The sequence below is a fragment of the Ambystoma mexicanum genome, chromosome 3p (genome assembly GCF_040938575.1).
Source record: "Ambystoma mexicanum isolate Mex_15411 chromosome 3p, UKY_AmexF1_1, whole genome shotgun sequence".
NCBI lineage: Eukaryota > Metazoa > Chordata > Amphibia > Caudata > Ambystomatidae > Ambystoma > Ambystoma mexicanum.
Window position 1 is genome coordinate 315,916,819 of NC_090925.1, and position 27,117 is coordinate 315,943,935.

Here is a 27,117-nt window from a genome sequence, read left to right on the forward strand (position 1 = left end):
CCTCACCTGGATAGCATTCGGTCATAGAAGACTTTGTAATCTTTGAGTCAGAGCTCAAGTAGACAAAATGCCCATACCTGGCACAGAATTCAAAAGGACCAGAAAGAAAGGACAAGTTCAAAGTGCTTTAAAAACCCTTCACCTCCATTTTGCCCCTTTTCATGGAGCACATTGCTACCTTATCAGTAGACAGGCTACAACACTTGAACACACTTTCTAGGTGAGAAAACACACCCTGGGAACACATGGTACACTTTGGGAGTAACCCTGCCTAAGTAACCTTATGTGAAAAAGTCTCATCTTTGGCAAAAAAAGTTAAATAACATAAAAAGCCAGAACATGTATAAGGGATTCACTTGAGGGGGGAAAAATACTTTCCTAACCGAACACCCTGCTTTTTCAGCTCAAAATGAAAAGGCAGCACACATATGCATATGACTCCACAGACTATGATGGCATGCAGTGTAATGAGGCTCATGAGCCATCGGTCGGAACCTTGGCTTGCCGTCTACACAGGAGCAAAAATAGTACCCAAGGTGGTAACCTCTAAACTTTTCATGCCTAAACACTCAAATCAACAAACGGATACCTTAGCAGAAGATTTTGGATCGTACCACTTAAGTCCCTTTCATTGTGATTTGTTGTCTGAGCACATGGTTATTACAATGTTTGGTTCTTTGTGACGAGATGATCATCATTTTCTCTTTCTCTTCACAGCAGCAGTGCAGACTCCAATGACCGGCTCCTCCCCGGCATTGGCCCGAAGCAGGCACCACGGAAACGTACCACCAGCCAGTGTAAATCAGAGCCACCACTTCTGCGCACCAGCAAGAGGACTATATACACTGCCGGCCGGCCACCCTGGTACAACGAACATGGCACGCAGTCCAAAGAGGCTTTTGTCATCGGTGAGGCCTCTACAGAGTCCCTTAAGAACCGTCTGTCCAGGGCTTAGTCAAAGTGGGAACATTAAAGGCACATCCAACTGAGTTATAAAGATGTATTTTATCTCTGAATCTTTCCTTTCCATAGCTGGAGCCTACTCTTACCATATGCCTTTCCCGGGAATGGGTTTCTCAACTTTTGTAAAACTGACCCAAGGCTGGTGGTGCTATATCTGCAGCATAACCAGCACACATATGCATATCTCTTCCCATATCACAGATCAAATAGAACAGCCATTCAGGGTTCTTATAGGGCAAAGCTCTCTCCAGTTAAAAAGAACCAAATATTGCTACTGTCCCTGAAAGTTCACTTCTACCGAATGATGTAATCTTGCCAGACGTTGCATGTGAATGAGTTAACTAGTGGTGGTCATCTCATTCATGGTGTGGGACTTAGTGTGGGTCCAGCGCCTGTTGCAACCTATAGAGGATTTTCTTAAAGAGTGTAATTTTGAATGGAGTGGGGTTTGGAGACCCTACGGTTGGATGACTCGTTTTATATTGGGAATGGCCATGTTGGTTTTTGGTGGATTGCCTAGTTTCACTTGACCCTGTGACATCTCTAGCTGTGCCTGTTTTTGATTTAGAGATTAGTGTTGGAAGCATAGAGACCTTTGACAGCATGTCTCCACCATGTGACTGCCCACACTTCCCATCTCTGTCCTCGCTATGCTGCACAATGAACACATGAGACTTATCCATAGACAAACAGGATAGACAATACATTGTTTTATAATGCTGCCTGCCGGAAGGCTCTGTCTGTTCACCTTCAACCATATAATTTACTCTAAGCCTCTTTATGTCTTCCAGGGCTCGGGGGCGGCAGCGCCTCTGGGAAGACCACAGTGGCAAGGATGATTATCGAGGCTCTGGATGTGCCCTGGGTGGTGTTGCTGTCCTTGGACTCCTTCTACAAGGTGAGCCTCGGGTGTGTTCGAGTTTGGATCAGAGTGCTGCTCTATTTGGAGTCTATACACAAGATGGTCTGGGTGAATGCATGTAAAGGGGATTAGAAGTGAGTGAGAGGGAAGTACAAGGGTCAGGCGGGGAGTTAAAATGAAAGATACTCAGTGGAAGACCATGTATGATATGATAGGTCATTTATAACAAGCCTGTACACAATTGTGTCTAGGCGCGACAAGACTGGGGAGGCAAGACAGAGGGAGGACGAGACAAACGATCTTACTAGGCCTTGTGTCATTCAGATCCTGCAAGCATGCCAGTGCAGGGGAAGGGGGCTGGGGAGGGGAAGGGTGAGTGCAGCCAGGCAACGCGGCTCTGTGTAAGCACAAGGAGACAGGGGACTGTAGATGTTAGTTATAGCGCACTAAATGTGTGGTGGGCTCAGAGGTAGTGCAGGGGAAACTGCTTATGGAGGAGCCTGGTCCCTAGTGAGGCTCAGAGGGTAGCCAAGCAACCAGTTGGCGCATCATACATGTAGGTCAGCAGGGGAGGGAGAGCAAGAAAGCAGAGGAGAAAAGGAAGGTCTTGAGCTGCTTCCAGATCTTCAGGTGCTCTGGTTCAAGTTTGAGAGGGGCAGAGAAGCCATTCCAGAGGGAGGCACCTGCAGAGGAGAAAGATCTGCCCCGCACTCTCTGCCTGGAGAAGTCTCTGACCCTCAGAGAGTTGGAGGTAGCTGAGAAGGAAGGCATTTTGGAAGAGAGTTGGAGGTAGTGCAGGCCCCAGCCCCAGAAAGCCTTGTGAATGAGGCAGAGGGGGTTGAACTTGATCCTTGCAGCCGCCAGTGGAGGGATTTCAGGGCTGGACAGATACGGTCCTTGGGCTTGAGGCCAAGGATAAGTCTCGCAGTCCTTTTTTGGATGAGTTACAGAGGGCAGAGAGTGGAGGAAAGCAGATTGAGAAAGAGGCTGTTGCAATAGTCTAGCCTAGAGAAAACCAGGGCTCTGGAGATCTTGAGCTTCTGGTGGAAAGTGAGAAAAGGAAGAATACCTCTGAGGAAGTGCAACTGGTAGTGGACCTACTTGGCAAGGTCTTTGATGTAAGGAGAGAAGGAGAGAGTGGAGTCGAAGAAGACGCCAAGATATTTTGTCTCAAAAGAAGGAGGAGGAGGGCGGCAAGAGTGAGAGAGGAAAAGCAGGAGCAGGGGTCCAAATGAGAACAATCTCTGTTTTACTGGCATTAAGGCAGAGATCCTTGGAGGTGCACCAATCCTGAATCGTGGATAGACAGTCAGGAATGAGTGAGAGAGGAGGCTGAGGGTAGTCTGAAAGAAAGCTGAGTGTCATCTGCATAACACTGAAAGTTAGTGGAGAAGGTAGAGATGTAATGGGCTAAATGGGCCAATTAGACATTGAAGAGCCAGGGCGAGAGGGTAGATCCCTGAGGAACACCACATGTGGAGAGAGAAGTGATGGAAAGAAAGGACCCAAGTTGGACCTGGGAGGGTCGGTCCAGGAGGAAGGCGGTCAACCACTCGAAGGCCTGATCCATGGTGCCCAGTTTCTCGCAGGTTTGATGGCGTTCGGTCGTCTGAGAATTAATTGCGGCAAATTGTTTGAAAAAAAACAGCCCGCATGCGATCAATTATCGGATTATCAAACACCACCGGCCACACACCACATCCACCTTCCCTACTTACCCTTTTGCTCGCCGCCTGGTCAACGTCAGACCTACAGCGTCAGATCCGTCCCTCTAATGCGTGTCGGATCCGCCGCCGCAGGGACCCTTTTTTTCTTTTTCTTTTTTTTTTTCCTCTGCACCGCCTCCCATGTTGAGGAAGCAGGGGACACCCTGCAAGCCCCCAAGGCTAATACATAGCGATCATAGGGAACAGGGGATCCCCCCCCTGCTCCACATGTTCGGTATGTATTAGCCTAATTTGTTCATTTTTACTTGGTGTAATGGTACAGACCAAATTCGGTCAAATGTACCATTCGACCAAAATAAAACGGAACAATTATGCTAATATCGTTCTTGTGTATTAAATTGATCAGGATGGCATAACTGACTGTGTCAAAAGCAGAGGAAGGGTCAAGGAGGATGAGGACAGAAGGAAGGCTGGAGTCAAAAATTAGAGAGCAGATCTTCACAGATGTTCAGGAGAGCAGTTCCCGTGCCTCTGGCTGCTCTGAAGCCTGACTGATGGTCATGGAGACAACCAACAGCGTTTGCCCAGGAAAGGAGTGAAAGGGATAGGGCGTTAGTTTTCCAGGCAGGTAGGATTGGCAGAAGGCTTTTTGAGAAGGGGATGCACGAGGGAGTGCTTGAGGAGAGAGGGGAAATATCTAGTGGCAAAAGAGTGATTGCTAGAGCGAGGGTGTCAATGTGGTCCTTGATGGTTCTGGAGGAACACGGGAGCACCTGTTTGGATGACACATTCATAGATCAGACTTGTCTAGAAACATCGCCAGGTGTTGTGGGAGAGAAAGAGGAGAAAGGAGGAGGAGTGGGAGTAACAGTGCCGAGGTGAGAAGCCAGAGCCGTACAGAGGCCCTGGGAGGGAACAGGAGAGGTGGAGATTGCAGGAGGATTGACCAGCTCTTTGCAGATTTTAAAACGTTCAGCTGTGTTTTTGGAGGCCGCAGAGACGTGGGCTTGGATGTTGACCCTCTTCTTGGACAGGACAGAGACTCTGTATTGCCTTTGGAGCAGGGCACAGGCAAGTTTGTCAGAGGATGCGCCCCGAAGCCCTCGACTTCGTTTCAGGGCGGCGAGGTCAGAGTCATAGCAAGAGTTGCACTTGGAGGTAGGCTTCAGATGGATTCTCATAACAGTAGCAAGTATGTCCAGAGTGTTGGCGATAGAAAGATGCTGGTTAGAGAGGGCTGTGTCAGAGTATGAGTCCGCCGCAGGAGTAGGAGGAGCAGAGAAAGTAGAGGCAACGGCATCCACTGACACACGCTTCATGGGTCGAATGACTGAGAAGGTTGGTGGCAGTGCTGGGGTGGGCTTAGCCTGCGGGATGGAGAGTTTTAGGTGAGGGGAAAGCAGAAAGTGGTCATTCCAATAAAGGAGAGTGGTGAGAGGGTTAGCGAGAAGGATGTCTCAGGAGATGAGAACATCCAAGGTGGTGTGTCCAGCAGAGTGTGTTGGACCAGAGGGTAGAATGGAAAGGGAGAGAGAGTCGCAAAGGTTGCGGAAGAGCCCAGAGGAGGGATTAGAAGCATCCAGGTGGGTGCTGAGGTCTCAAGAGGAGAAGTTGACAGGTCGAGGCAAGGAGAGAAGAGGTCAGTCCATTCTGAGAGGAAGAGGGAGACCTGGCCAGGTGGCCTGTAGATGGTGGCCACAGTCAGAGAGAGGACAGGAGAGATAGAGAGCCTACAGACTAGTCTTTCAAAGGACGAGTGGGCCTGCGTAGGAATGACAGAAGCAGGGACCCACTCCAGAAAGATCAGGTCCCCTCCATCCCTGGGTCGGTTGGTTCTGGACTCTGAGAGGATCTTGTAGCCCTCAGGGAGGAGAGTGTCAAAACCGTGATAGAGCTGGCAGTGAACCAAGTCTCGTTGAGAGCAAGGAAATCCAGGTCAAGTTCATCAAGGAGGCGGCTGATGTCAGAAGAGTGTTTGACAACAGAGCAAGAGTTGAGGTTGGCTACGTGGAGCCGGTTGCCACATTAGAAAGACTTCCGGGTTGGGGTGCAGGAGTGAGGTACACCCAGCAGAGTTGGTAGAAGGGCCTGGGAGTGGGTAGGGGCAGAAGTCGGAGGTGGCATAGGGGCCAGAGCGGAGGAGGAGGTTGTGCCAGAGAGGCGGCGGAGGAGACAGAATGTGGCAGAGGGGCCAGAGAGGTGTAAGAAGGAGTGGTAGAAGAAGGGAGGAAATAAATTAGAGGAGTGAGACCCCTATCAAGGAGGAGGAGATTGGGCTGGGAGCCCGGGACTATGACGGTCCCATTCAGATACAGATTGATGATGGACTTGGAGGAATGGAAGGGGGTCATGTGGACCTTCCACCGGGTGCCACCATTAATGGGAGAGGAGGAGAAAACAGAGAGAACAGAGACCATATGAGGGGTCCATAGGGCTGGTTAGGCAACGGCAAAGAGGATGTCGGTGAAAGTCTGTCTGGAGGAAGCACTGATGTGAGTATCAGCGATAGGGAGGCCTGGGTTGGAGACCAGGCTACCCCTCTTGAACCTTTTCCTTCCAGACTTGGTGAGAGAGATAGAATAGGAGATAGAGTAGCAGTTTGAGTAGATGGGAGAGATTGAGAGAACCTTAGAGGGTGTGAGGAGGCACGAGGGAAGAGGGAGGGAGAAAAAAACGCAGCCATGCACCACAGGAAGCACTGGTGGGTGGGGGGGGGGAGAGGGTTCACACAGAATGAGGCTCATAGAAGGCGACAAGCAGGCACCACGTCACAGGGGAACGCAGGAGTAGAGTGTTATGAAGACGGGGGAGGACAGTGCACAGGAAAAAACACCCAGAATTGACTTTCCTAAATAGAAAGGGAAATGCCTAGTTTTTACACAACAGTAATGCAAGAATGCGAGTTGCCTGAAGAGATGAGAGAGATGGCAGTACAATACAGGTCACAAGAGATGCTTGAGTGTGGTGCGATAAGAGAAATAGTCATTGAAGGGGTGGGTCAGTTTAGTGGGGTGCAGTGATTGCTGCCCCCCCCCCCCTGACTGCACCACACCTACCTTGTTGGTTGCAGCAGGTTGACGGCTACAGGCTTCCTTGCTTCCACGACCGACACCGGCGGACCCTATCCGGAGCTGCTTCAGGAGGAGATGCCTTTTGCCTTTGAGCCCCTTCGACGCAGGGGCCTGCAAAGGGCAGTGGGGCTGCCCTACTGAGATCAGGTAAGAGGGGCAGGAAGTCCAATCCGAGGTCAGGGGAGGGTCGGGAGGCGGGAGGGAACGAGTTAGAGGAAGGGAGCAGGCTCTCATGCCAAGAGGCGGCAGAATGCAGAGGAAGTTACACCAACACAGACATTATTTTAAAATAGGAGCCAGAACACAGTAAAGACACTAGCACTCACCCCAATCAAATCCTGCTGAAAATTCAGCGCTGAACGTCAGCAGCACAACCACACTCATCAGGTCAGCCCTATGAAGGCAGCACGCCCAATCCAGGGTTAGGGGAGGGGTGGGAGGCAGAGGGAACGATATAATCATCCCTTTATGGATACTTTTTATTTATTTTATAATCTGATAGCATACATAACAAATAATAACAATTTAGCAATGGCTCGCATTGTTCCAATTTTTCCTAGCTTTATATCCTGTCACTCTCATAATGGACCGGGCGTAGAAGCAGAGTCTAAGCATTTTGCTCAGTCTTCAGCCTTCACCAATTGTTCCTCATCAGTTATCCTCAGGTGTGTGCTCCCGCAGGTAGAGCTGGTTTGCCGCCCAAATATGCATAGGCCTTTATTTTCTGTTGATCCAACCTGCAATAGCTTTCCTCTCTATTGTTGCAAATAGACCTTTAATCCAACCAGTTTAGCAGGGGGAGCCCTACCTCATCTACTGCAAAGCGATTTGCCTCTTGGTCAATTCCAAAGCCAAATAAATGTTTTAGACTCAGGACGCTGTGCTAATTGCAACTCTTTATGGGATGTGGGGTTCTTTTCTTAGAATGCTGCTTAGGAGCCCTAAGACCAGCTTCTAAAAGCTCTTAATTGGCAGACAATCCCATATAAGATGAAAGAAGCTTTCACCAGAACAATTGCAATTTGCTCATTTTTGTTTAAACAGGATATGATATGATATGATTGGTTATTTATAACGCACTTAATACACAGAGGTTTCTAGGCACGGACATGGGTCTCGAACCTGTGTTTCTCTGCATCGCCTTGCTTCCAAAGCGAGCGCGTTGCCTCTGAGCTATCCTCTCGAGACTGGGGTCATATGCATGCCATGTAGTGTGACATGCAATCTAGTGAGAGCCCTGCACAAGATGTGAAACCTGGCGTTGAGAGATATTGCTTTTGTTTGATTGCATGCTTGATCTGTTAATTATCAGTGGCTTCTACTTCTAGGCAATAAGTGGGACCTACTTCACCTATAATAGTATGGTGTACAGGTAGGTTACCAGCATGTATGTGAGCATGGGCGTTTCTTTTGGAATGCCTATATTCCACCTTACGCTATTAGCCCCCCTACCCTGTACATGTTTGAGCATCATCTTCACAGCTCTAGCTAGCACCTCCTCTACCAGAGTAGGGTAAATAATGAACAGATCGCCAAACGATTGAATTTGGCTTATAGCCTATTTTTGCCATAGGAAGAACACATATGGGGGAAGAGTGTTGTGTTCCGCAGCCAGATGTGTTCACTGAATGGGTGTTAGACTCTCAAGAGTTACAGCACCTGCCCCCGAACCCTCTTTGTCATACCTGCTAGTGTTTTAGCTCGCATCTTATGCCTATCCACAAAGGAGAGAATTATATTTCGGTTTCCTGGTCATATCTACCTTTTCTCCATGTGTACCGGGTGTACCACATCCTTAGTATATTACCAGTGCACTGCATGTTGCAGATGATCTGCCAACTAGTACTGGTACAGGCCTGGCACCTGCAGCACACCATTATACTCTGGTCTAGTTAATGTGCCCAATGCTATTCTTGGAACCTTGCCTGCCCAGACCAGTTTGGTGACTGCTGCCTTACAACAGTTACATCTGGAGGAGCAGAACATGGTATGATGGTAAATTTAAACAGGAATTTCAGAACTAGTATTGTCTAAACTACCTGCCTTAGCTAAGGGCAGTGTAATCCATTCATCTATTTCCTTACCAAAATCATCGCAGGTGAATCACTCATACCACTTCTCAACATTATCGATGCATCCTCATGCAATCCACCTTCCCATATGCACTAAAAATATAAAACACCCTCACCTGTTTAAGAAGCCCACACTCAACCCGGAACAGCCTTGCTAGCTGTTGCCCCGTTATGCATCTTGCCTACCTTGACAAAGTGATTGAGAAGACAGTTGCCACCCAGTTGCACGAAAGAATCACTCAGCACAATCTCCTACAGGACTACTAGTCTGAATTCTGACCACGATGCACCAGATTCCACAACTATCCAAGGTGACTCTCTATTTCTGGACAACGGAGCCCCCTACATACTCCTCCTACGCAACCTCTCTGCTGTCTTCAATTGCAATTGACCATACAGCCCTCCCACCATCCTTGCCACAAGCATGGGTTTCAAACGATATCTTGCAGTGGTTTGCTTCCTACCTCTCCATTCGAAACCCATTGTGCCTCATGTCCTATTTAACCTCTGCTTGGAAACTCTGGGGGAACTGATCATCGCCACTGTTGTCAATATACACCAATACCAGATGTCACACAGCTTTGCCTCAAAATCAGTTGCATCAATGATATCCACTGACTCGAGCACTGTCCAAACCTTTGTCAATTGCTGACCTAAAGCGCAACAAATAACTAACTCCTACTCCAAGAAACTCCACCAAGTATGTCCAGAGTTGGCTGATGGGTGTAAAGCTTGATGGATTCACCCCTCATTACTTACCCATTGCAAAATGTCTCTGCTTTAACATTGACTGTCGCCTCTAATTAGAAATGCACATAAGCAGGAAGACCCAAACCACATGGTCCCACCTTGGGCGCTTGCACAAAGTCAAGCCTTTCATCTCTGTCTAGAGTTTGAAAATAGTTGTCCAAGCCCTTGTCATCTCTCACCCTGATGATGGCAAAGTCCCACTGGCAGGAGTCCTAGGTGCCACCTTGGCCATTCTGAAAGCCATCCACGTTGACACACGCCTCATCACAGGACTTTTTAACAATATCGCCCCATCCTCAAGCCACTGTACTGGCTACCCCTTCAAGCATGTATCCTGTCCAAGACAGAGATTAATAAAATACCACTCTACCTGGCTGTGAAACTCACCATCTGCTGAGAATCCCACCATCCCCGAAGGCCAACACACCACCATAGACCAAGGCATGACCATACTTGAGCAAAGAATGACAAGAGGGAAAGCACATAAGACTTTCCTACACTTTATGAATGCCCTGAAAGCCATCTCACTAATTGCTCTACTCAACCCTACTTCTCCCCACCCAGAGTTCCTTCGTCCCCTGCTCTCCCTACCCATTCCAGCTTCCTAAACTACCCGCACATCCTACCTGTAATCCCCTGGATCGTCCCCTGTTTGCTGCGGTCCGTTGCTAGGTTCACACTTTATAAATCCAGTTACCACACAAACTAAGTATTACCTAACCCAACTTTGATTCCTGTAGGGTGAAGTGAATGCATTTTCCCAAGTTACAGTACGAGTTTTAATATCATCCAACACACAATGCATCATTTGCTCCTATGGGAGACGCATTGATTAGTCAAGTGACCTCTGCTTAATTGACTTCTGATTTCTCATTTCCGATATTCCTCAAGCAAAAGTAACTGCACGTCTCCACTCTCTCCACAGAGTGGGGCCATACTTAAACCATGCTGCCCCATAGCAGGATTTTGCCATTGCTGAGGGCATGGTGCCCAGTAGGGATGTGGTAAAGTTAATCTGCGCTTCTGCAGGGTTCACATGTATGGCATTTGATTGGCAAGTGGATATGACATGGCTCTCTGAATGTGGAGCCGACAAGAGACAATGGGTCAAATACCGCCTCCTCCAGTGCCTTCTAGAATTGGCCTTGTTTTTTCAAATTATTACAAAACTGCAGGGTTAAAATAAACAAACTGGTGTCATAGGTAATGCAGTATGCAGCTAATCTCGTGGTTTGGATGTAGCGGAGAAAAGTCAAGTGAGTACTAACAATTGCTTCTGAACAGTGTGACAAGGTGAGCAGGGACCCTCCCTACCTGGGGGTAGATGGCCTACCAGGGTTTATGCCAGAGCCGGTCCTACCCCACCGGTGGAGTGCGGGATTTAGGGGTGTTCCACTCCCTGCCTCACCAGAGTGTAGTGTATGTCGTATAGGACTGCTGCTACCACTTTTTCTTCCATAATGCCTGTTAGCCTTTTATATTTTGTCTTTTTCAGAACCGCAACTCCCAGAATGCAACCAAGAAAACCCAGACTGGAACCAGAGGAACTGTTTCAAGAACCAACATGAAATGGATTGGGAGTTTTTATGCCCGACCGAGATGAGACACCCAACACCCTACCCACAAACCCCAGACAGACCCCAAGGGAATGAGGGCGCAACAGAAATAATTTACTGAGACCGAGACAAATGGAGACGGGAAAAGGAGCATGGCTGAAAACCTTAAAGCCTTTAAGAGTCCCAACCGTCAAAGGGATAGTTTTGCCAGAGATTGGCCATGGGGAGCATGTGACCGGTGAGACCAGTAGTAGGGAAGAGTTTGAGAAGGGGGTAGGCTGTGCTATAATTGTTCAGCCAGCAGAGAGGGGATTGAGCGGAGGATAGCACAGGGGCAACGCAACAGAGGTTTGGCTCTCGGATCCGGGCTTGGAAACCGAAATCAGGTACGATATTAGGAATGTTATAAAAAACAATCAAATACATAAAATAAATTAATTGGAAGGTGTGTGGCTGAGGTCAGGTGGAGCAGTGGTGATTCAAGGGGTCAGGTGGAGGGCGGGTGGTGGAGTTCTGCGGAGACTGTGGCAGTCTTCTGAGAGAGTGCAGGTAAGATATTGTGTGCAAGAGAGTGTGGCACCTGTTGAGTGTAGTATGGTGAGGGGTGTGAAAGATGAAAGAGGGGGGAGACTTTAGGTGGCTCTAGAGAGGAACTTAGTGTGAGTGAAAGTGACAGAGTGTATGGTTGGAGAGTATTAAGAGAGTGCAGGGCAATAGTGTTAACAGCAGAGTGAAGCAGGAGGAAGGTAATTGAGGGAGATAGGTGGAGATCAGGATACAGAAGTGTAAATAGGGGGTTGAGTATTGTGAAATAAGAGTAGAGAAGTAGTATAGAGATAGAGAGGAGACGTGATTGTGGAAAAGAACCAAGTCAGGTACAATAAAGGGAAGGAGTGGAGCAAGACAGAAAAGGGGTAGCGGGGGAAGTAGGAATATAGAAGACTTACACAGTAGGGGTTGCCATGCACTAGAATATGTCCTGGACATTCTTGTGATTACGGACATCTGAGCTGAGTGGAAGAAGACCACGGGGAAGTCGAGAGAGCCGGAGAGACTCCCTAGATTCAAGTGTCCTAGACTTCTCAAACCGTTTTTGTTTAAAATATTAATATTAATATATCATCCTTGTCAGCAGATTTCTGAGGCAATCTGCAAACAGTTCAAACGGGAACAGACATGCACTGCACTTCTTTAGTTTATAATAATGTCATAGACAATACAGTACAATGATGGTCTATGTAAAATGTGTACAGTTTGGTACTTTGTCTTGACCAAGGTTGCTAATACCCCCAGTTCAAACAGACCCCAAGCCATGCCACTGTTGGGGCCAAATTTGTAAAAAATGCTCATGCTGCCCTCTCACCTTCCTTCCCCAACAGCTCCCACCTTCGAACAACTTTGTCCCATGTGAAACAGAGGTGTTAACAGAGGTGTTAAAATCTACACCAAACAAGCCAACAAAACCTGAAACGTAAATGTATGGTAATGAAATGAAAAAAGGGGCCCAAACTGTAGAACATATATCAATAAAGATGTCCCAACAGAGAGATGCCATTATGATTATTACTATTCACCCAAAACATTGCTTGCATGCAGTTCTAAATCGGTGCTATTGGACCAGTTCCTTGTGCATCTCTGTACATGGAGAGACTATCTCGGCTAGCAAGTCAGCGCATAGGACCCCTTGGCCAACCAAGCCATGATGGTACAAGTCCAAGTTTAAATACATTACTGTTAATTGTGCCTAGTCGTTGTATTCTGTTGTTAGCATAGTCTTTTGCATTTTAATTGCTTCAAGACATCAAAACAAATTCAAGAAAGGCAAAGTGAAAAGGGCATTGGCAGGAAAGAGTCAAATACAGCTCGTGCGGTTACTGCCACCAGAAGGAATCACTTTTGCTGCTTCACTGCCAGCATAATAAAGAAGAAGTGAGGAAAAGCATCAATCCATCCTCATATGTTCCATTGTGCTCGGCTTCAAAGTGACAATCACATTTTACCGACAGCACCCAGTTCTTTTTGGCGCTCCTTGCATGTATGTTTCTGTCTCCATTTACACTTTTACAAAACCAACAAAAACAAGCACTGGCAAAGATAGTTTTTGCTTTTGTTTGGGAGTTTACAACCTGTGACTCTTACGACATTTTAATGATAACGCCCGTGTTCCCTCGCCCATTGGCAATGCTGACTGGGACTGATTGGAGATGTATCTCTACAATACACCTATATTCCGTGTGTGTGTGCGCGCGCGCGTGCGTGCGTGCGTGTCCGTGTCCGCCTGCGCCTGTTCTAAATTCCTGTCCTCAATAAAACAATGCTATCCAAAAGAAGGTGCCCACCAAGTAGGACTGGGCTGGTGATTTTGAAGGTGCCACTGGGTTTCAATTGTAAATGCCTTCAGTGATGTACTTGTGTTATGACTAAAGGGTCTCTGCTCGACAGCACCAAGCATTGGGGTATTCTTTCTGCAGTGGCAATAAATAGCCCAATAGGGGCAGCTGTGCTCATCCTTTCTTGTGGTTTTAACGTTGTATTGTATGTTTGTGGAAATAAAATACTTCTGCTACTCGCTGTACTTTAGGCTACGAATGATCAACCTATAATAGCAGTAGTCCTGGGCCCCCACCAACTTTACTCTAATCCTCCACCAAAGGCAATTACAGATGTGAGCTGAGAAAACCCACCAAGTGTCCATTGGCCGAGTTCATTTGAAACCAAATCAGACCCGCAATGTCTTTACATTACTAAAAGTAGACGGATGAAAGTAGTTCATGTGTGAATGCATCTCCTTTATTTAAGACTGGTTAGAGGCAGAGAAGAGACAAGTCCAGTGCCCAGTAGTGAGTATGGGCAATGGTGTGCCAGGATGCAATAGATATGGGATCGTGTTGTTGGCAGGTATCACTGGCTGATGGAGGGATGGTGACCGAGGAGACGACCCGTTGAGCTTGAACTGAACAATTATTTTAAATAAGGTGGTGTGGTGGGGTTCATCGAGAAGTGTACTGCAGATTGTTTCTGTCTGTATTACACGCCCATGCAATATGGCCCTTCTATTGACTAAACGCATGCAGGGACACATGCACATGATAAATAATAAGTTGCACAACCTTCACTAGCACCTATTTCTGTTGCTTGTTTCCTGCAGCTAAAAAAAAAGAGTGTATCGAAATACATGCAAAACAAACGGGATAAGTGAAAAGCAAAACAAGAAATACATATTAAATACATGCCACATGTGAAAAAATGTAAGATTTGCTAAATGCAATAGAAGTAACAGCGATGGAGCTCTCCTTGCACTTGCAACATGCCTGTGGCCATGGCCAGCTCATGAAAGTGTGCATGCTTCCACCCCTTGTATGGCAAGGAGCCACGTAGTGGTAAAATAATGCACAGCGTTTCAAAAGGCTGTGCAATGCCAATATCTAACGTAGTTTGCGGCCAGACCTGCACCTGTTGCTGATGCGGCCAATTCGGTTTATTGAGGAGAGCTGCATTGTGAATCAGTGCATAATGGATTTACCCTGTGAATGGCAGTGCACATCAAAACTGGTTGCAGTATATATCTGTGCCGTGTGTGTGCGCAATGTGGTAAATCAGAACTATTGTTCCGGGGTGAGTTATTCCTGTAGGTTTATTATGGTTCAAGATTAGTGGAGCACTTAGAGTCAGTCGTTATTTGGATCAGTGCTGCAGGTACAACTTCGACCGGGCCTCTGGGTTTAGTATTGCACATCTGTGGACCAGCGCAGTGTGAACAATGTTGATGATGGGCCTGTCCTTGGCATGCATTGCTGTGATAAGGTGCAATTGTTGCAGAATGGAGGAGTGTTTTTGTCAGTACCATAGGCAATGACATTTGCTTGCTCGATTGCACTGGTTGGATGGCTCTGTACAAGTAGTGAATCGGCGCTGTGGGTAAAGTAGGGATTAATGAGAGGGTCAGCCAGTGGTACAATATTATAGAAAACTGCTGCAGGTGCTGTAAGGCTCAGTCCTACTGGTGCAATGTTCTCTGTCATTCCTTTGCGTACAATACATCTGTGCTCTTTTCTTTTTGTCAGGTGCTGACGCAAGAGCAACAGCAGCAGGCGGCCAGAAATGACTTTAATTTTGATCATCCTGATGCCTTTGACTTCGATCTGATTATTTCAACCCTCAAGAAGCTGAAACAGGGGAAGAGTGTGAAGATCCCTGTATACGACTTCAGTAGCCATAGTCGCAAGAAGGAATGGGTGAGAGGGCAGGGCTTGCACAGGGGTGGGGGCATCAAGGTATTTTCTATGTATATGTCAGTGACTGAATAGTTGAATAATGGGCAGACTTCTAAAGTGTTTAGTAAATGAGGCGGCTCAAATGCCTGCCGTGGAGGGAGAAGGCTGTGGAAACTGTCTGCTAATGTGGATCATAGACCCTCAGTATCCAGCATAGTTTTTTCTTCAAATGTCTACCTGTTGTCAGATGGATTGGGAAAATAAATGCTCCTGCTTCTTTGAGCTTTTTGGTTGTAGGGCTGTAAGGGGTCTCTTAAACTTACTCAAGGAAGCAAAAGAGTGCTGACAGGAGAAAGCTGGAGCCTATTTTTGTGAAATGAGTTGACATTGTGCGAGAGGATAGCAGAGTTGACCTTTAATAGCCCTGATATACATTGTAGTAGGTCATCTGTCTCTGGAAGCAATAGATTGGAGACAGTTTCAACTTTCGAGTAACATTTGATGCCAGCCCCCAGCGGTGACTCGTCCGTCTGCTGCTCTAACCACATAGTATTAAGGTGGTCCTTGCAGTAGTGATGCTCTATCACAAATATTGCAATGGCATCTATGCCTGGCCTTCCACCTAATCAAGAAAGTAAGTTCAGGAAGCCCAGAATGTGCAGCCGGCCCATCTTCCAGATCTTGAAACTCTTTCACTTGACTTCTGATCAAACAATGTCTAGATTTTAAAGCTTTGTGCCTAGTTCATACATATGTACAGGGTTATGTCTCTGTCTACCTTATCAGAATATTGATACAATTTTAGCACACCTCATACCCCTGGGTGCCTCCCAAACCTGCTTTACTTTTGTAAGGTGAGGGACAATCGGTTTGTAGGAAGATCCCTGCATACTCAAGACTCTTGTAAGGTGAGGGACAATCGGTTTGTAGGAAGATCCCTGCATACTCAAGACTCCACACTCTGGAACTCCTACCCTCCGTAACGCCACTTCAAATGTGCATTGATGAAGTTACAGAGAGCTCAGAAAATTCAACTGATCCACTCTGCTTATAGACCAAGGGTCTGAAACCTGTGGCTCTCCAGGTGTTTTGGACTACAAATCGCATAATCCATCATCATTGATTAAACTGGCTAGGGCTGATAGGAACCATGCAAAACATCTGGAGAGCCATTCTTGCCTCAATTCTCAAAAACACATGGTAGCATATAAGTGGTGGCATGAGCACTATTCAAATCACAGAAATAAAATGTGAACAGAATGTACAAGACCAGTAATATTTTGTGTGGAATTGTGTCTTGCTACTGTTTGACAATGCAAGCAAGATGTATGCGGCCTGGGCTAGCTCTTGAAAAATCAAATGTGGGCTATCAATTGGACTTCACTGGTCACCACAAAAACTTTGCCAAATGCCTTGTCACATTGATGAAACCCTTTTTAAAACACGGAGGCCTGATATATGCTATCTGTGGATAATTTACCTCGACTAGATGTCTGAGATCAAGCATGTTACTAGAGATCTTTGGTGCTGTGTGAGAAACAACAACATCAGGGCACACCCAAATCTCCCAAACTCATAGCTCTTCTAATAACTAAAACAATTTGGAACTTGGTGAAAGTATGCAGGGGGGATATGTTATGTTAACTAAGCATCTTGTCTTTCTTCTGTTTATCTTCCAATAAAAATGAGAGACCACCTTATGTTGTGCAGTTTAGAGGGCTCTGAATACCTCCCCATATGAGGCTTATTTACAGTTGTGAGATGTGTGCTAGTAGAATTGGTAGGTAGTGTACAGACATATGAGTGTGAAGTCCAGCATGGACCCAGAATCTGTTTTTCATCAGATTTTGTTTTCTTTAGAAAACCGTCTATGGAGCCAACGTGATCATCTTTGAAGGGATCATGGCATTTGCAGATCCAGAGCTCCTGAAGGTAACTGGGACTAGGGATGGGAGGCCTGGGGAGATGGAGTTATGGAGCAAAGTAGGAGAGAGATGAAGAAATGTGCATGTGGAAGGAAATGTGGGTTAGCTGCCCGAACAGGTCTTCATAGCACACTGGGGCTGCTGCAAATAGCTAACTCCCTAACCCTAGCCTCATTCTACAGCTGCTGAAGGGAAGCACCAGCAATCTTGGCCTTGAAAAGGCACAGTCTGATATGAGTTTTGGCTGAGCTAGGGACTGTAAGGAACACCTGGAGGATGCAGGCTGCATAGCTCTGTCTATTACATTCCTGGATTGGACCCTAGTGTGTATGTTTAGGGCATAAAAGGGAGAGTTACTATACATAACTCTGACCTTCCTCACACTCCCTCCTCTGACCTTCTTTGACTGTTCTCACACTTCCTCCTCCCGCCTACTCTTACATCATCCTCTGCCTCTATCTCCCACTTTAGTCCCACTAATACTGACTAAATCCACTGATGAAGCTAACCCCTCTTGGGGCCCCCCACCAGACCCTTTTGCTCCTCAGCTAGTCAAGCCTATTGCCCCTTTAGTGGCCTCTCACCTCACTGAACTCTTCAACCTGACCTTCGACTCCGCTTGCTTTCCCTCTGTTTTCTAAACAGCCCCTGTCATCGCTCTGCTAAAAAAGCAAGAGGCTAGCATGAACCTACCGACTAACTTGTACCATGTGCCTCTCCTTCCGCACTACTCTAGATTGCTCGAAGGGTCCTGTTCAACCGTCTTACCAATTTCAAGCAGGTTTCCACTCCTGTCACTCCATGGAAACTGCTCCCATAAATGTGTCCAACTTCACCTATGCTAAGCTCTCTAACCTATCCTCTATCCTAATTCTCCTTCACCTGTTGCTGCCTTTGACAGTGTTGATCACTTGCTATTCACAATCAAACCCTTGCCTGGATTGAATCATACCCTGCACCTGTCAGTTCTCTGTCTCCTAGAGCAACAACACCTCTCAACTCACTACTCTAACTGTTGGTGTTCCACAAGGCTCTGTCTTGGGTCCGCTCCTCTTTCCACTCAACACCTCTGCTCCTGGGGCACTAATCTCCTCCTTTTGGTTCTGCTACCAACTCTGTGCAGATGACACCCACATCTTCTCTTTTCCTTATCTCCCCTCTGATCTTTCTATCAAAATTTCCAACTGTCTCTCTGCCATTAAATATTGGTTAGCTATGCACTCTCTGATGTTAAACTCTACCGAAACAGAGGTGCTCTTCTACCCTGCCAAATACTCTCTCATCTCTTCCTCTGCCTATCCAGTTTTCAGCTGACACTCTCCCCTAGTCTTCTTCAGCTAGAAACCTCGGCATCATCTATGACCCTTCTCACACCTTCTCTACTTTCATCTCCAAAACTGGAACAGCAGCTTGCCTCAACCTCCTAAATATAAGAAAATCAGGCTGTTAAGGATTTCAGTGGGGCAACACACACCTTGGTCTTGGCCTAGTATGCAGCGCACGACTGAAATGCTTATCTCTTTATATTATATAGATTCAATATTGAGATGGTACACCGCTCATATCACACCCCCTTTTAAAATATCCCTGGTCACAATGGACCATGAACCAGGCTGGTTGGTAAAGTACAATATTTATTTATTTATTTTAAAATTCAAAAGAAATCATACACTTTTTAATATGGGGCAGCAATCGCCAATGGGGTGATAATTACAATGAGAATGTGAGCAATGCACTGGGTTTAACCTTCTAGTGGAACAGATACAAAGCACAGCAGAATTGGAGCACTTTTTGGCTTAGGAAAGATAGCATCCAAGTTAGGATTTCCCCCTGCAACGTTCCCTCAACCCACCAATAATCAATTGAGTGGATAAACAGAAGCAACAGGTAATCAGGAATAAGAAACAGGAAACAGAATCCAAATCTAACCTTCCCTCCCCAAATAAGAGAAAAACGGATTCTAAACCCCTTGCAATGTTATGAAATGACACACGAAAATGGACAAATAAATAATGAATGGGTGTTAAAAACCTTGAAGCAAATATAATTCCTCACTAAAGCAACAATGCAAAGATTCTAACAATCACAAAGAATGTATTACCAAAAGCATACATTTCGAAAAGGAGTGGAAAGTTTAAAACAGATTGCAGTAAAATGACACGTTGGAAACGTTGCAATTTTTTAAATTCCCACCTTAAATTACCTAAACGGTTTTGAATAAAAATGGGTGAAATACACTGATTTGGAGTGCGGTTCTAGGGATATTCTAGAAGTGAAACTAGATCTCTAGCTTTTAAATTGGAGGAGTTATACAAGATATAAAGGTGCACTTTTGAGTAAAATGAAGCCGTGAAATAAGAAAGGAAATCAGTTGTGACAAGAACAGTCTTACTTTACACTAGAGTATTCAGCCTAGGCCACCAAAGATGGACACAGTAAGATCCAGGGTTGATTCGCGATTTCAACCCTGCCACCCCAGCGCCCAACCCTGGTGGAAAACCAGTCCGATCGGCCAAAAAACTCACTAAAAAACAACAAAGAGGCTCAAGAGCTTTCCTTAGAGATTTGTCACAGAGCGCCAAAGAAATCACTGATAAAGCCAAACACCCAGAACCAAAGGTGATGAGAACAGCAACCCCTGAAACCAAGGAAAGGGGCACTAGAAAAGAAGAAGCAGAAGAGCCAATTCAAAACAAAGGACAGGTAGGGGTAGAAACTCCCAGTCCCCTAGCTCCATAACAACTGACCAGGGAAACATCGAATCCTTGATGAATCTATCCACATATTCGACACATGAAGCAGAGTGTGACAAGAATGAAGACATTTTGGGAACGGCGATACTGGCATCCCAAATAAATACCTCCTCAATGATTGTAATTGATTGCTTTGAGGAAACAATCACATGATCGCACATATCCATAGAGCTCTCCTGCGAGGAGATTTCGGACCAAGAACTGAACTCTAGAAACGACACTCTGAGTTAGACAAGGCTAGAGAGAACAGATCAGACAGAAGAATCCTGCACCTCAAGTAATGAACACACCGACCGGAGCAAAAATCAAGATCCCAACTCGGAAAGTCTACACCTGGATCAACCACGATTTATAGATCCTCATTACAAAAAAAAGTAATCAGATTGAAGCTGGAAGAAAATCTGAGAAAGAGGCCAAAATTGTGATGGATAGAGCTAATATTCTTTGCCTTTTCAAGGTAATTCGAAAATTGAAAATGCTGAAGTCAAAAGACCTCAAGTTAATAGAGTTCATAGATGAACTAAGGCTCGACAAAATTTGGATACACTGTTATTCATGGGAACTACAGCGTTTAAAAACATCATGTTCCAAAGAACTAGAATGTCTTGGATTCATAGCAAAGACAAGATATCCAAGATAGTAGCGACGAAGAAAACTCCAATGCGAACTGGCAGGATAACAACAGTATGTACTCAGACATTAGCAGCGACTCTAGCACCAGGAGCAATGAAAAATAAGAATGGAAAGTAAAGGAAGAGGAAAGATGGTACAAGGACTATCAAAAAAGAATTGATCCCCGCCAGCATATAGACAAAATACCATCAGGATGGAATTACGAAACATCCCCATTTTGGCAAGAGATTAATCCAGAAGAAAACGGGCAAGAGAAGTCTAAAAAACCAATGCAATAACAACGAACGGAAAGTACCAAACTATTATTTACACTTTGCGTGTGGAACACAAGGGGCCATACGCATCTTTTCCAAAGTGAACAACCGGAGCTGAGCACAGCAAATGTGATATGTCTACAGGAGACGTGGTTAACTGAACCACTAGTATGTGAAGGATTCCTCACATACACGAATCCTGCAACAACCAACATAGCAGGTAGACCGTCGGCAGGCCTCCTCACCCTAATCAGACAAGAAGCGGCATTACAATTGATTGAGTGTCCAAATATAGGAAATTGAGCACAAAATACTTTATTGAAGACACAAACAATGAAGCAACAACTGAACCCTACCACGTCAACAAGTGACAAGTACCTAAATATCACAAATGTTTACTGGAACCCGAGGAAATGTAATGGAGAAACAGTAATAGATTCTATATTGACTAAGATTGACAACATCGCACAGAAACATCAAGATGTTGAATTCATTATATGTGGTGATCTCAATTTGCATCTATTTGATGGCAAAGGAGAAATAATAGAAGAACCTCTGCTTGAACATAGAGCCCAAAGATGGACATTAGAAACAAGTAATCAAAACTTTGAACGATGGGATGCACTAAACATATCAACGAATACACCGACACCAACTTGGTCACGTGGGAAAACTAAGTCAATTATTGACTCCATTTACATCAGTAAAGGAATCTCACAAACTAAAACCAAGGCCACAAATGTGTTTAGCGCGCATAGCGACCATTGTATACTTAAGCGCTCGTGGGAAATTAATACTAGGGAACGATCTAAAATAAATGTTCCCACATTGACCCTGTCAAACAGAATGAATCGTCTGAGGATACCACAAAGCAAACTAACAGATATCACAGACACCTGAAAGAAGATGACTGCAAAATCAATTATGGGTGGTTATTTAACCAATTCCAACTAAAGCAGAGACAGAACAAATATCTACAGCCTGAATCAAAATCTACATATAATAAAGCAATCGTGGAAAAGAAACACGAAAAGAAAACTGTAATAAAGAAAGCCAAAAAGGAATCCCCTCGAACCAAAAAAAAAATGATAGGACAAGCAAAACAAAAATAAAAAAATTGGCTAAAAAATGCAAAAATGATGCAAGAGCAAGAAAATGCCGAACACATGATGAAGACTCTCAAAAACAGCAATACAAGACGCCTATGGGAACTATTGAAACAGAATAAAAACACAGAGGATGCGATGATAGTGGACATCTCAGAAGAAACTTGGGTAAAGTATTTCACAGATCTTTATAAAAAAAGACCAACAGCTGGGAATAAAATACCGCACCCCACGGAAAAGACATGGAATATGAGCTATTACATGGAAGAACTGACCAACACAATAAAACAACTAAATGCATCAAGAGCCCCTGGTCCTGATGGCATGTCAAATGCAACATTAAACCAGAACCCAGACGTTTGGGCACAATTTAATGGAAAAATCATAGAACTGATCAATCGCACTAAAAGAATTCCAGACTCATGGAGACTAGCAACACTCATACCCATATACAAACAAGGATCTTCCAAAGATCCAATGAATTATCGACCATTGGCACTCTTGGATCCCGTGAGGAAAATCTTCGCCAACCTTTTACTCACAAGGCTAAATATTTGGGCAAAACAAACTAACCATCTCGCAGTCCGACAGACAGGATTTGTACGCAACGTTGGCACGAATGCAAACTTGACAATTCTAAACTTGATGAAGCATGAAGCCGAAAGAACCAAAACGGAAATAATCGTAGCATATGTCGACCTGAGCCATGCCTACCAAACTTGAGCATTGGAGATGTCCTTGTGACAAACTGGAGCCGATAAAACTCTTGAATACTAAAATACAAGTGAAAATGACAGCAGATGGCATCATAACTAACCAAATTAACACCTGGCATGGTCTAAAGCAAGGATGTCCGTTGGCAGCAGCTCTGTTTAGCCTCTTTACGTCGGATTTCGAAGAGTCGATAAATGTACCAAACACCAACCCTCCGAAATTAAACGCGACTGCGGTACCATGCTTGATCTATGCAGACGATATTATTCTGCTGGCCAAAACACTGTGTGGACTACAAATGGCACTCAGCAAAACCCAAGAATATATGGAAAAAAATGAACTCCCAATAAACATCAAGAAGACAAAAATAATGGCCCTGACATATAGAAAGCAAAAAGGGGAAAAAAGTCTTTTCATACTATTTACAACAGGAAAAATTGATACAGGTTCCTACGTACAAATAGTTAGGAATATGGATCAATCAATCACTCACAGAAATTCCATGGGCACAACATTTGAAGTCCAAAACCAAAGCACTAGCACGACAGGGACTGGTGATCCATAAGAAATTCGGAAAATTCTCTCTAAAGCCGGTGGTAACCTTTTATAAATAAAAGGTTACATCGATTCTTGCGTATGGGGCAGAAGCAATGATCAATCTGGATAGATCAATATGGACAAAGCTGGAGGCGATTTACTGGCGGAAAGTACTAGGCCTACCTCAAAATATGCCGATGTCCCGCATACGCTATGAGCTGGGCCTTCATTCGCTTGAATCAATAATAGAATGGAAAACATTGGATTTATTCAGAAAATTGAATAGCGAAGAGAAGATACCGGTTTTAGAAATTCTAAGAACAACAGATTTACAGGTGAATGATATAGCACTAAAAAAATGGAAGGAAGCGTCAATGAGCATATGTAATGAAAAGGGAATAACATTGGAGACTCTTACGCGAATGCCACAAAACGCAAAAAAGAAGCTGAGTCGACTTGATTGGATAACGACGCAAGAAAAGAAAGACCGATACAAATTGAATTTAAAATGCAACGGAGAGTCATGAGACCTTAACCAACTACCCCACTACCTCAATTTATACCCAGATCGAAGAATACGAGACAAGTTCTTAAGATTGAGATTAAATTTACTCCCTACAAGAGAAGTTTTGGGAAAATGGACTCAAAACAAAAATGCGAACAGTGACTGCAGATTTTGCCTAATGCTGGGAAAAAACAAACTCTATACCATGTAATAATGGAATGTGAGGCACTCAATCAAAAAAGACTGTTATATAGCGGCAAATACCAAAGTGCACCTGTCCAAATGGAAACAGAGGAACGATGGAGTCAAATCCTCATGGGAAACAACAGAAAGATGGTTGCTATGATCATTAATTTCTGGGAAACCATTACCTCAGACAACGGCAACAGCAGACAGGAGTATGAAAATTAAAGAATGTAAAACGTGGACTAAACAAATGGAATGATTCATAAATGTAAGGTTTAAGATGTAAACCGAATGCATTTAAAAAAAAAAAAGAATCCAAATCTGACCTTCCCTCCCCAAATAAGAGAGAAAAACGGATTCTAAACCCCTTGCAATGTTATGAAATGACACTCAGAAATGGACAAATAATGAATGGGTGTTAAAAACCTTGAAGCAAATATAATTCCTCACTAAAGCAACAATGCAAAGACTCTAACAATCACAAAGAATGGATTACCAAAAGCATACATTTCGAAAAGGAGTGGAAAGTTTAAAACAGATTGCAGCAAAATGACATGTTGGAAACTTTGCCATTTTTTAAATTCCCTCCTTAAATTACCCAAACGGTTTTGAATAAAAATGGGTAAAATACATTGATTTGGAGTGCGGTTCTAGGGATATTCTAGAAGTGAAACTAGATCTCCAGCTTTTAAATTGGAGGAGTTATGCAAGATATAAAGGTGCACTTTTGAGTAAAATGAAGCCGTGAAATAAGAAAGGAAATCAGTTGTGACAAGAACAGTCTTACTTTACACTAGAGTATTCAGGCTAGGCCACCAAAGATGGACACAGTAAGATCCAGGGTTGATTCGCGATTTCAACCCTGCCACCCCAGCGCCCAACCCTGGTGGAAAACCAGTCCGATCACTCGAAATATGACTAATGGCATAGGATTACACAAGACACAATTGAAAAGAGAGATGGCGCTAGCACTAGAAATCAAGGGTAGGGTTGCAGGGATAATTCTAACAGTTTTAACAAGTTATCAGGGTAAGGATAGGATGGCTTAGAGAGTGCAATAAGGACCAAGGCAAGACAAGGTATACTATGGATTTCTATGGGGTGGTGGTTTATACTCACAGTCCCCCTTTTTAGTTTTGGGATTTTATTTGGACTGTCAATAGGTTCTGGTCACTACACAGCTGAACACCGGGCAAACAGCTGGGCAGTTCTGGTCACCGGATGGCACTTCTGGACTGGCAATTCTGGGCACTGTATGCCAAAGGTCAGCTGGATGGAAGGATTGCTGCATGCATGCAGTCAGGGGAAGCAAGCCAGGCTGGTTCAGGATGCTTTCTCAAAAGAATACCACAGCTTTCCCCTTTTTAATGGGAGATTAGTGGGTTTTCAGAATTGAGGCCTTGCTGGGAATTGGATCAGCACTGCTTGGGTTTTGCAGTGGGCCCTGGAGTAGGGTCAGCAATGATTTGGCTTTGTAGTTGGGATCTGGATGGATGGAACAGGGATGCAGCGCAGGAACGTCAGGAAGAGTGTGTGTCTAGAGTCTTGTCAGGGACTCTTATTTACAATGCATAGTGACATCATCAAAGTATATGGCTGGGGCAGGCTTAACTGAACACGCCTCTAACAACTGGATTGGACAAGGGTGATAGTCTCCGCCTCACTCTCAGCTGGTTGGATTTCCAGAAAATGATGTCAGATTTATGATGTGAGTTTTACAATGTCCAAAACCTCCCCCAATTACTTTGCTTACAATCCATTTCTGCCATACATGGCACCTTCATACAGTGCAAACATCTAAACACTTACATAAGCAGGTTACATATTTTATACAGCACATAGCAGTCCAATCCTCCAGTTTGTGAGACCTTGTTTAGCCCTTCTACCAGTTTTTTGCACTTTTCAATTGGATTTATATTACTGAAAATTCTATAACGTTATACATGGGTGTGGATGATCATAAGGGATGTATGTACAAAACTTTGCATTTGCAACATGGATGCTGTTCTTGTAATCCGCAATACTTTGCCATTTCTGTCCCGAAGTGTCAGTGAATTCTACCATTTTTGTTTGTTTGTTTGTTTATTTTATTTATATCGCGCACCTGACCCGGAGGTAATTGGGCGCTTGAAGGTGAAGTAGTTACATGGTATAGTATAAGCAGTTGAAGGCATTAATACAGTTTGTAAAATTACAGTTGTACATATATACATAAACATTATACATATTATACATATTATGCATTGGGTCATAGCAGTAGTATAGGACACGTATACTAGCTGAGCAGATCATCTAGCTATTAATGGTATCAAGAGCTACTGTTTTATGTTTTGTTAAGAATCCAAGTGATAACATGGCTTCTGAAATTGTTGAATCTTTGAATAGTTTGGATGTCCTGTGGGAGAGAGTTCCAAAGCTGGGAGGCTAATACCGGGAAGCTAGAACCTCCGGCTCTTTTTAGATTGTATCTAGGCACCACCAGGGATGGCGTGTTAGATGATCTGGTGAATCTATTGGATAGCTTCCAAGTGAACTTGTCTGTGAGATAGGGGGGGCTTGGAAGTTAATTGCTTTGTGTGTGAGGCAGATAGTTTTTAGGGCAATTTTGTCATGTATAGAGAGCCACCTGTGTTGCTTTCTAATTTCTGAGATGTGCTCTCTTTTAGGAATATTCAACGCTGCTCTAAGCGCGTTGTTTTGCATAATCTGTAGTTTATTTAGAATGGACTTGTTTGCTCCTAGATAAAGGCTGTTGCAATAATCCAGTTTGGATTGTATGAGCGCTCTCGCTAGAGTAAGGCAACTGGTGGGGGATAGTACAGGTCTACAGGCTCTGATCAACTTGCCAGTGTAGGCTGTGGCCCAAGAGGTCATGTTGATCTGCTTGGTTAGGTTAGCCTGGGCATCGAGGTAGAAACCGAACGTTTTTACATGTTTGGCTATGGGTATACTGTTCCCATCAATAACGATATTAGTGTAGTGAGGACTTAGTTTGAGAAGATTATTAGATGATCCGACTAGGAGTAGTTCTGTCTTATCATCATTCAAGCAGAGGCCATGTTTGGCCATCCATGCCTGAATGACGATGTAGACTTCGTTAATCTATGCGACGTCTGTACCATAGGTTCCTGAGAGGGGTAGGAGTATCTGGGTGTCGTCTGCATAATTTGTGTAGGTGACACCCAGACGGTCCCGTTTGTCAAATAGTGGCTTTGTGTGCTTTAATTTTGTTGCTTTAATGTCTTAAAAGAAAGCCCATAAAATCACTTTTAAACAGCAAAATTGTTACATTTTTACAAAGTCCTTAAAGTTTATTTATGAAATGGTCTCTGGAAACAAATGGCAATCT

At 44.6% G+C, this 27,117-nt stretch overlaps 1 protein-coding gene across 8 annotated transcripts in view; it reads left to right on the forward strand.

The window, feature by feature from the left end:
* The window catches only part of UCKL1 (uridine-cytidine kinase 1 like 1), a 378,995-nt gene that overhangs the window by 127,203 nt on the left and 224,675 nt on the right, over positions 1–27,117 (forward strand). For 6 of the 8 annotated variants that reach the window (XM_069650850.1, XM_069650854.1, XM_069650849.1 and 3 more), the window contains exons 2-5: positions 718–908; positions 1,755–1,861; positions 15,006–15,176; positions 17,016–17,087. In XM_069650850.1, coding sequence (XP_069506951.1) covers positions 718–908; positions 1,755–1,861; positions 15,006–15,176; positions 17,016–17,087 — 541 coding nt within the window. The remainder of the gene's footprint in view (positions 1–717; positions 909–1,754; positions 1,862–15,005; positions 15,177–17,015; positions 17,088–27,117) is intronic. The other 2 variants (XM_069650852.1, XM_069650853.1) reach the window with 1 other exon arrangement.